The sequence below is a fragment of the Nelusetta ayraudi genome, unplaced genomic scaffold, assembly GCF_046127955.1.
Source record: "Nelusetta ayraudi isolate G7.1 ecotype Tasmania unplaced genomic scaffold, CSIRO-AGI_Nayr_v1 ptg000042l, whole genome shotgun sequence".
Taxonomy (NCBI): domain Eukaryota; kingdom Metazoa; phylum Chordata; class Actinopteri; order Tetraodontiformes; family Monacanthidae; genus Nelusetta; species Nelusetta ayraudi.
This window is the reverse complement of record NW_027466092.1, coordinates 9,639,973-9,650,197: the sequence shown is the minus strand read 5'-3', so window position 1 is coordinate 9,650,197 and position 10,225 is coordinate 9,639,973. Positions and strand designations below refer to the sequence as shown.

General features: G+C 42.9%; 2 protein-coding genes across 2 annotated transcripts; one reads left to right on the top strand and one right to left on the bottom strand.

Annotated features, from left to right (window-relative positions):
• Nucleotides 1–552: 552 nt before the first annotated feature.
• On the bottom strand, nt 553–7,077 carry abce1 (ATP-binding cassette, sub-family E (OABP), member 1). Its single transcript, XM_076034160.1, has 19 exons — nt 6,927–7,077; nt 5,632–5,772; nt 5,467–5,552; nt 5,256–5,353; nt 4,976–5,093; nt 4,271–4,408; nt 4,124–4,193; nt 3,879–3,975; nt 3,697–3,786; nt 2,858–2,979; nt 2,656–2,780; nt 2,430–2,526; nt 2,161–2,220; nt 2,022–2,080; nt 1,741–1,851; nt 1,501–1,643; nt 1,299–1,421; nt 1,099–1,210; nt 553–944 (listed from the first exon to the last, which is right to left on the bottom strand). The coding sequence occupies exons 2-19, from the start codon at nt 5,732–5,734 to the stop codon at nt 897–899; spliced, it is 1,800 nt and encodes a 599-aa protein (XP_075890275.1). The 5' UTR covers nt 5,735–5,772; nt 6,927–7,077; the 3' UTR covers nt 553–896.
• A 3-nt stretch (nt 7,078–7,080) lies between these two features.
• Nucleotides 7,081–9,278, top strand: anapc10 (anaphase promoting complex subunit 10). The gene is made up of 6 exons (XM_076034161.1): nt 7,081–7,242; nt 7,598–7,719; nt 7,803–7,893; nt 8,073–8,193; nt 8,276–8,329; nt 8,638–9,278. The coding sequence occupies exons 2-6, from the start codon at nt 7,605–7,607 to the stop codon at nt 8,815–8,817; spliced, it is 561 nt and encodes a 186-aa protein (XP_075890276.1). The 5' UTR covers nt 7,081–7,242; nt 7,598–7,604; the 3' UTR covers nt 8,818–9,278.
• The last annotated feature ends 947 nt before the right edge of the window (nt 9,279–10,225 follow it).

Sequence of the window (10,225 nt, the reverse complement as noted above, 5' to 3'; positions counted from 1 at the left end):
GTGTGCACATTTTTGTATAAATTGCCCTTTAATTAAATGGTTACTAAATGAATAATTCAAATTAATTAGCCTAAGTTTCACATGCCCTTATAAGATTTTTACCTTTACTTTCTGGAATTCACATTTAAGCCATAGGTTATCTTGTACCCTGCTATGCACAACTGCAAAAAGTTGTTTTCCATATGGGAAGTGTGTATGCATCGATTCCACTGCACGCGTGCTGTGAGAGTTCAGGCTCAGGATTTTTTTTTACTTTAAGCCCTGTATACAGCCTCCTGCTGCGTGCCATCCACTGTTTATATTTGTTGTTTTTTCTTCTAAAACCTGTTAAAAACCTAAAACCTGGCAGTGCACAAACACTGACAGGAGAAGCATTCAAAAGAAGTGAAGGATGGACTTCACTGAGAAACTTTGTTAGAGAAAATTGCTTTGGATTAATTTCTGATAATATACTCATTGTGTATTAAGAGCTCACCCCCGTGTCTGAGGTGTCAGTCTTTTCTGAACTGTAGCGATTCTTTGTGTCTAAAAATCACAAAAAAAGACACAATCTTTTGAATCAGAGATCTGTTTATTGTCATTTCTTGTAAATGCGAGTTGTTAAAGTTTGCTGCTTAATGTTCCGTGTCACTGGCTTGAGAATTCAGCCCACGTGTGTTTGGACTGACAATACAGTGCACTTGTAATTTCCAACAATTCACAACATGGCTGACTTCTGAGCATAGCCCAGTACACAAAGGCTGATGGGTTTTCTTATTATTATTCTTTTTTTTTATTTTTTTTTTAATATATATATAACATATATGATGTTTGCTGAAGGCAGCCAGCTTTGTCCTCATGGTTGATGCTGCACCGGGTATCGCACAAAATGACGGTTGGTCTTGCAGGTGGTCAGTTTAGTCGTCCAGGAAGAAATAGTTTCCACTCTTCTTCTGTTCTGTGTCCTGGAACAAAGATGACAAAGACACGAGGACGATGGTCAGTGTCTCTTCAAACTGACCTGACAACAATCAAACCTGCTTTGGCAAATGACAATTGTTGGAACTATATTTATCACCCCCGACTGAACCTATTGAGTGTGAATTTGTTCATCGGCACCTTGATGGAATTTTGCTTGTTGATGCGAGGCCTGAAGTTGTTTGGGTCCCTTCTGAACGTGATCTCCAGCAGCGACAGGAAGCGGTTCATCCCGGCCAGCAGACTCTGGGGACTGCGGGGAGAAATTCCTTGTTACCACCGAGAGAGAGAGATTTATATGGTGTGCGGTTGCAGTTTGTAAAGTTTCCGCTGGCTCTTACGTGTTGGCTGCGGTGCTCCTGGAGGGAATGCCGTCAAACACGATGACTCTGTCGGCCAGGTATGTCGCCATGATGAAGTCGTGCTCCACCACAAACGCCGTCTTCTTGGCGTGGAGGATGTACCTGAAACAACAAAAGAGGGGTGTTGGCCCAACTGGACAGCACTGCAGCGTGCGAGGGGAGGAAGGAGAAGGACGAGCACCTCTTGATGACCCTGGCGGCCATCAATCTCTGCTCGGAGTCCAGGTAGGCCGAGGGCTCGTCGATCAGGTAGACGTCGGCTGGTTTGCCCAGACACAGCGTGAGGGCGACTCTCTGCAGCTCACCACCAGACAGGTTCTGCACCTGGAAGCGGAGGAACGAGGGAGGATCGTCTTTAATCGCCGGCTGCGGTTTCCAAACTGAGAAGCCACCTCGCGCCTCGCCACGCCTCCTCACGTACGTCCTGGTCTATGATGCTCTCGATCTGCATGGGCTTCATGACGTCGGTGATGAACTGTGGGTGGGTGTAGGCGTCTCGGATCTTGTCGTGCAGCAGAGCTCTGACGCTGCCCTGTACGAACCAATGGCGCAGTTTTTTATTAGATTGGCTGTAAAAACTTTTTTTTTTATGCAACATGCTGTGCCAGTCTGTGAGGACAATAAACACTCCACTCAGTCCAATTTTAGAACCCATTGTGACCCACCAGTTAAACAGTTTGCCCACCCCTGGATTAGACGCACCTTAAATTTGGGGCTGATGGTCTGAGGCTTGTAGCTGACGTTCAGGATGGGAACCTCACCTGCGAGGCAAAGGGCACGTCAGCGTGCGTGGCAATTTGTGTTGCTGCTCATTTGTGAGCGCTCAGGACGCGACACTCACCTCCTCCGTCAGATTTAAGGCCTCCTGCCAGCATCCTGATGAAGGTCGTCTTCCCCGTGCCTGCAAACAAGAGTAAAAACATTTCAAACGTGCTCGTGCTCCAGAAAGCAACGCCTGGAAATCTAATTGAGGTCAATCCAACAACAAAAAGGACAATAAATGTAATGACCAGAATCTAAAAGCTCAGGAGGAGGATTGGAAGCCTTAGAAATGCAAATTTGTGTGAAATCCTCCTTTACTCGTGACGGACATCAGGCAGGAAAACTCACCGTTTTCTCCCAGCATCACCATGATCTCAGAGTCGGTGAACTCTCCACTTTTGATCTCCAGTGTGAACTCGCCCATGGTCTTCTTCATTTCTGGATACTGCGCCAGGACAGAAACATGAGCCACAGCACGTCATCTCTGAACTGAGGCTTAATTACAGCAAGGGGGAAAAGACAACTACAGCAGGAAATATAAGGGAGGAACATAAAAGTGAGGATGCGGACTGACCTGGTAGTGCCTAAGTCTCTTCACCTCCTCCTCATTGGCCGTCTCAGCCACCTTGAAGACCAATGAGGTCTCTCGAAACCTGAGGTTCTCCGTAGGGACGTAGCCGTCCAGGAAGATGTTGATGCCTGGAATCAGACGGAGTCAAAGATTGTGAACGTGCTCTGTGATGTGGTCACGTGGTCGGAGTCAGTTTGGAGCGCACCTTCCCGGACGCTGAAGGGCATGGTGACGACGCCGTAGGCGCTGGGGACTCCGTACAGACAGCAGATGAAGTCCGACAGGTAGTCCAGCACGCTCAAGTCGTGCTCCACCACGATGATGTACCTGTAGCAGACAAAAGGAAAAAAAGTTCTGATGATGAGTATTTTTCTTCTTCCTCCTTATAGAGTTCAAACCGCAGTCTGCACAATCCTAATCCAGCCATAATCATTTCACCAGTCGTGTGCCAAAGTAGAAAACGTCAAACATAAATCTTTACATTTAGTGGTGTGAACAGGTTTTCTCATTAGCTGCGTTTCCATGACCCCTAGAATTACGGAAACCTAAATATTGCAATAAAATACCGGTAATGCAAACACCTGAACTTCAAAAAACCTCTCAAATATGGCTAAAAGATTTTGATGCTCTCATGAGGTGATTTTTCAGATGCATCGATACAAAGGTATATCGCAAAAGTATCATGGAAACACTTTCGCATTTACATGTCACTGGACGTGACATACAGGGGTCACGTGACCAGTTCACTTCAAGTGAAAATGTTGCGTTATGTTTGGACGGAGGAGGAGACGGAATTATTTTTTTTACAAGTAATCAAAGAGAAAAATATAACAACCACTCTTGCCAGCAAACAAACGTAAACAAACGATCGCAAACATAATTCTTGCAAGACGAGATTTTGAGAGAATTCAGGCTTATGCGCTTCACACCATTCAATGGAAACATCTGCAAATCGCAATTGTACTTTGTCGGAATTTCATTTATTTACTCTATCGCTTTTATTTTGTGAAAAACTAAAAGCGGTTCCTTCTATTTCCCCCCTACCTGTCTGGGGTGATGAGTGAGCGGATGGTGATGGCAGCCTTCAGCCTCTGCTTCACATCCAGGTAGCTGGACGGTTCGTCAAACATAAAACTGCAGCAGACACAAACGCAGCAGAGAGAGTTGGTATTTAGAGTCTGGCTCATTGTTGTGGGGGGGTGACCGTGAAGTCCGAGCCTCCTCACATGTCGGCCCTCTGGATGCAGACGACGGCGCAGGCGAATCTCTGCAGCTCCCCGCCGGACAGATCCTCCACATTCCTCTCCCGCAGGTGGCTCAGGTCTGACCCAGAACAAAAAAACAGCACATAAATCAACAAACAAAAAAAAGATGCTACAGAGGCTCAGAGTTTAGGCAGTAGGGTTCCTCTCTGAACACACTTTCAGTATAAGAACCTGTTCTGTCAGAAATCAACAGGTTTGGAACTCACCGAGCTGTCTGCAGACGAGGGTTTGCGTGTCTGTGTCATCTTTCCTGCTCAGGATTGCCCCTACTGACCCCTGCAGACAGACATGGGCTATTACAACTGCTCTAAAAGCCACTGCTACCTCAGTGGTAACGCACTGGGCTCACTTACTTTGACCGTCTTTGGGATCTGGTCGACGTACTGCGGTTTGACGATGGCCCGCAGGTCGTCTTCCAGGATTTTGGTGAAGTAGTTCTGAAGCTCAGAGCCCCTGAAGTAAGTCAGGATCTCCTGCCAGTCTGGAGGATTCTGGAACACAACACAGAGCAGCCGCGGAAAATAAACATTTTACAAAAACAACACTCAAAATAAGAAGCAGTGAGGTTAGCGGTGAGAATCCTTAAATTACAGCAATTGTAAGACTGGGAAAAAGGATTCAAGTGCTGTTACTGTACTGCTGTTGAATGTTCATCATCACATCCACTTCACTAAGATTTCCAACCAGATTCCTCTGCATCACAGTAATACATTGTCACTTTAGATTTTTATGGTTAATTCCAACATGACAAATTTCAACGGCTTCATTCTTGCTGTTTTCAATATCAGTGGACAACAGAAATTACATTTTATAATCTGAACAGATCATGTGAGTTCAGGTGAACTTCAATTTTAAGTCAATGTACAAATTTGGTGGTGAGATTATGATTAAAAAAAAGATTAGAAAAAAGAAAAAAAAGAAAAGCTCCAGTTTCAATTCACCATAGAATGTGGCAGCTGTAAACAGCCACGCTTTATCTCGCCAGCACAGCAATCATGAGGTCATGTGACCTCTATACAAACATGGCCGCCTCGGTCTTCCAAGTTGGACAAACTCACATCGTATTTGCCCAAGTTGGGTTTCTGTTTGCCTGCTAAGATCTTCAGAGCTGTGGACTTGCCGATACCGTTGGTCCCCACCAGTCCGAGCACCTCACCGGGCCTGGGGATAGGCAGCCTACACACACACACACACACACACACACACACACACACACACACACACACACACACACACACACACACACACACACACACACACACACACACTTTGATAATAAGCATTTAAATACAGCCAAGGGTCATTTAAACAGCATTGCTGGAGTTGTAGGAGTCCTACCGGTGCAGTTTAAAGGAATTGGCACAGTATCTGTGCGTGGTTTCCTTCTCCAGGTTGCTGGGCAGATTAACAATTGACAACGCTCCAAATGGACATTTCTGTAATGAAAAATGGGCATGATGAAAACCAGAATGATGCAGTCCCAAACAAGAGGACAACAGGTTCATCCAGGTTTGGTTGACTGGAGGGGGGTGGGGGGCGGCGGCATTACCTTGATGCAGATGCCACAACCTATACACAGAGACTCTGAGATCCAGACAATCTTGCTCTGTGGGGTCACCTCGATACACAGCTTGCCTGCAACCAACATTCAGATGCTGTTAGAGCCGCAGACATCGGTTTTGCCACAACGTGTTTGGAGAGCAGTCGCACCCACCCATGCGGACCACCGGGCAGCTCTTCTTGCACTCCTGACGGCACTTCTTGGGCTTGCATTTGTCATGGTTGACGATGGCAATCCTGGTGTTTTTATCCGCCATGGTGGGGGCTGGGATGCCGGAAGCTGGCACCTAAGGAGCTGCACAAGAAAAGGGCCACAACCGTTTATTTGGCTTATCATCGGTGGATGGTGGATTCAATTCAGAGGGTTAGCTAACATTCTCACAGCGTGTGCGTCACACGCTCTTGCATCATTGCAGTGTGACCACAGTTTAGGGTGAAATTAGTGAACTCGGACCTGCGAGCTCTGTTCACTCTGCTGAAACAACACATTTTAAACAAAAAAAAAAAGGCGCACACACACACACACACAGCCTTTGATACCAACAATGGGCTACGGCAGGCTAACAACTCACATACCCTGAACCAGTGCCTGGCCGGGTCAACCAGTCTGCCTACAGACTGATAATGGCTGTTTCAGGCCCGTGGAGGATGACTGAAACGGCACTGCAAGGCGGACAGGACAGCGCGTTAGGGACCTTTTGGAGGAAGTCGGAGTCCCCGCGAAGCCCGTTCGTTTAAAGGTCTGCGGTGCTCACGCAACCTCCGGACGGACGCACATGCCTTGAGAGCAGCGGAGGAGAGGCCGTGAGCCGATCACTGGCATCGCCCTTGTCAACACAGCCTCCGTTTAGCACATCACAACAATATTGATTTCAAATCATAATAATATAATCCATATTGCGAATTCTGTTTGTCCCTTAAAATCATAAATCACCTTAACCCGCAAACGCAACGTAGCGGGCGATCGCGATCAGCATTGAGGCAGCTGGATGCTGCAACAACCTCCACATTCATGAAATATAAATACGTCATAATCGTCCGTTAATTGGATGGCTGACAAAAAACACTGGATGGAGTTAAGTGTTTTTATTATGCAGAGAATATCTAAATCTCGTTCTCTGTGGGATTACATTTGAGACCTCAAAATGCTATCTTTTCGGCCTCTTGGCTCGCAACGGTATCTGTGTTAAAATTGAACTGACACGCCAGTGATCGACTCATTCTTTGTGTTCTTATACGAGTCGACGAGGGCACTGCTCGGCCAGAGTGCAAACGAGGTTACATCTTTGGAATTGGAAATGCTATTTACCGTTAGCCTTTAGTTAGCGCCACATTACACCGTGTTAGCAGCGAAGGCCCTCTACTTTGACAGCTGTGGACCTGCGCTAGTTTTACGGCAGTAATATCTCATCAAGATCACAATCGGAAGTGATAAGTTAGTAAACTCACCCCTCTTCTGCTTCCGACCACCGACGGCAAAGAAAATGTGGTAATAACGACGTATAGTAACAAAGTATTGAGGGTAAAACTTATTTTTCCCCCCAGCAACGTGTTCCTTCCGAAAGCCGGCAGGAAAGATGGCGGGAGATGCGCACATAGTATGCGACGGTGATCGTGACGTCAACAAAATGCGACACATATTCAAAAGTGGGAGATTCGAACAAGCGGTTGTTGCCAAATAAAACCTCTTTTTAAAGGATATAATGTCAAGCCACCACACCGGACGGTTTGAAACATCATCATAAATTCTCAAGCCAACATTAATGTGAGTTCAGTTTTTTTTTTCTCCATTTTGAATTTAGTGATGTTTGTCTGTTTCGTCAGACAGTCGTGTTAGCTTTTAGCTGCTATTTTTGAACGTTCATAAAATAAAAACGTTTGTTCAGTAGTTAAATTCAACTGAATACTTCATGTTTTTATCGAGCTGTAGTTACTGACTAACATTTAGTAGCCCATATATCTACAAATCAATGTCTGGTTGTGTTGGTTAATAACAACGGGACTTTATCAAATGTAATTAACTTTAAAGAATTTCTCATTTTGGAGCTTGTTCATTACTAGACATTGACTTTGACTCTACGTTGTTGAGAGTGATTCTCACATCCACTGTTCTTCTGTAGTTAAACGATGGCTACGCCGAGCAAGACACCACCTGGTGCCGACCCGAAGCAACTGGAGCGGACTGGGACGGTCCGGGAGATCGGCTCCCAAGCAGTTTGGTCTCTCTCCTCTTGCAAACCTGGTTTGTTCCAAACGTCTGTCATTAGTGTTGTGTTTTACACGATTCTGCTGAACTTAGTCTGAGGTGATGTGACTTACTAACAGGTTTTGGAGTGGATCAGTTGAGGGATGATAACTTGGAGACTTACTGGCAGTCAGATGGATCGCAACCTCATCTCGTCAACATACAGTTCAGGTAACATTATGTCTTGTTTCTTGACGGCAGGGGCTTTGACTACTCTGATAATCTATTTTGTCTGTCTAAAGAAATCAGACATAACATTGACAAAGTGCCTTTTCAAGACAGGCAATATATCCTAATATTTTCATCCATAATGCACCATTGTCTATAATGTATATACTTTTCTTGTGCAGGAGGAGAACAACAGTAAAGATGCTGTGCATTTATGCTGATTACAAATCAGATGAGAGCTACACACCCAGTAAAATATCAGTTAGAGTAGGAAATAACTTCCACAACTTGCAGGAAATCAGGGTAAGAAGTCTTGGCAATATTGCAATCCAAATTCTCCTAGGAACAATTCTGTCATCCCTCAACTCTCTTCTTGTCTCTGCAGCAGTTGGAGATGGTTGAACCCAGCGGCTGGATTCACATTTCCCTCTTAAACCAGGTAAGACAACAAATGAACAACACTTCTATATATGTATATATATATATATGGTGCAAACATGGCTAAAATTTTACTTTCTACATGTTTTTTGCATTGTACTGCTATTTGCTTAATAAAATCATGCATGCATGATTTTTTTTGTGTTGTGTTTTTACACGGTGTGATGCAAATTGCAACCAGCAAGTTTATGTAGGATTGTGACTGGATGAACAAACATCACAAAAATAATAATAATAATAATAATAATAATAATAATAATAATAATAATTGGTTGTGTTATATTTCTCTTTTTGTGTCTCTCTTTTAAGCGAACAAATGAGCCAATCAGTACCTTCATGATCCAAATTGCAGTCCTTGCCAATCACCAGAATGGAAGAGACACGCATATGCGGCAGATCAAAGTCTTCACTCCAGTCGAGGAGAGCTCCATAGGAAAGTTTCCACGTTGCACCACGGTAGACTTCATGATGTATCGAACAATCAGGTGATTTGTATCAACCCGTGGCTCATTTTTACAGAACCCTGGACCAGGAAATTTCAGAAAGTTACAAAAAGTTTGCAGTAACCGGAGAGTTATGGCACAGGCTGATTTGTGTAGCTGCTGAAATGTGATTTATTTGGATGTGATGCAGATATCAGATATATAGATATGTGATTTATCAATTAATCTATCTTTACAGACGTATCATTAAACATGACTTTTAAAAAAATAAACATTGTGTTTGCATTTTACATTTTATGATGATTTTGTGTAAGACTGAGGTGAAAAGTAAAATACAGAAAATGTATTTTTTCCACTGTGGGAAAAAAATGCAAATGTTTGCCCTGCTAAGGTGACCAGAAGAATGAGTGAAATGAGAAATATGAGAAATGATTGTTGACTTAAAATCTATCCAGCCACTAGGTGGCACTATGAGGTGCACTTTATATAAACCGACAATTTTTTTTTTTTAAGAAAATGAAAAGACACACAATACACAAACATATTGTAATCAATGTCTGGTTCAATGTAATTGAAATACAATGTTATTGTATATGTTTTAATGTCAGCGTAGAATTAAGTATAGTAATACTCTATAGTAATAGTATACTTACACATACAAATTTTTATCAGTAATTTGGTTGTTTTTTTTTAAACTAAACAAAAACTACTTGTGCTACTTCTTTACACACTCAAAAAGCCACACACACACATCTTCCCTCAAAAAGTGTAATTTGTTGCAGATAGAATATGCAGTTTTATCAATCAAAAGAAATAATATTGCTGGCATTTCATTTTGTCGTGTAGACATTTATACATTTAGAACAAAGGTCTTCCTTGCAATCCTGTAAGGAATACAAGGGAAACACTACTTAGTACTGCTATGACGACAACGACTACTACTACCACTACTAGTAGAAGTACTGATAATAGTCTACGATTACTACTACTACTACTACTACTACTACTAATGAGACATTTTATTAATAGGTGCCTTTCAGGCTGTGGTCCCCATACAATGAAAAAGAAAATTTAAACATATAATCAAAACCACAAAAGATAGACAAGAAATAAAAACAGGTTAAAATACAATTTAACTCATTGACAAAAGCATGATGGATTTTTGATTATTATATTTTTATTTCATTTCATTTTTTTATCGGCACCCAGAGTGTATCTGAACACTTGTATACTAAAAATTGGTGTGTCACAAAACCTAATTCATGGGACAAACAATGATCCACGGGGTAATCTTATTCAGTGTGATAAATAATAAATAAATACAAATAAAATATATAAAAGGATGACAGTGCAATAACATTAATGAGGACAAATCAAATCGTTAAACCTAGATATGATAAGAATACTAGTAGATATCAAACCAAGGCACAGTCCTTCTAGATTAGGAGGGTTAG

Coding starts and splice junctions, on each gene's coding strand:
- abce1 (XM_076034160.1), bottom strand. CDS start 5,734: ATGGCGGATAAAAACACCAGGATTGCCATCGTCAACCATGACAAATGC. Junction 1,644..1,740: donor AGAGCATCATAGACCAGGAC/GTACGTGAGGAG, acceptor CTCCGCTTCCAG/GTGCAGAACCTGTCTGGTGG. Junction 945..1,098: donor ACAAGCAAAATTCCATCAAG/GTGCCGATGAAC, acceptor TCTTTGTTCCAG/GACACAGAACAGAAGAAGAG.
- anapc10 (XM_076034161.1), top strand. CDS start 7,605: ATGGCTACGCCGAGCAAGACACCACCTGGTGCCGACCCGAAGCAACTG. Junction 8,194..8,275: donor ACAACTTGCAGGAAATCAGG/GTAAGAAGTCTT, acceptor TTGTCTCTGCAG/CAGTTGGAGATGGTTGAACC. Junction 8,330..8,637: donor ACATTTCCCTCTTAAACCAG/GTAAGACAACAA, acceptor CTCTCTTTTAAG/CGAACAAATGAGCCAATCAG.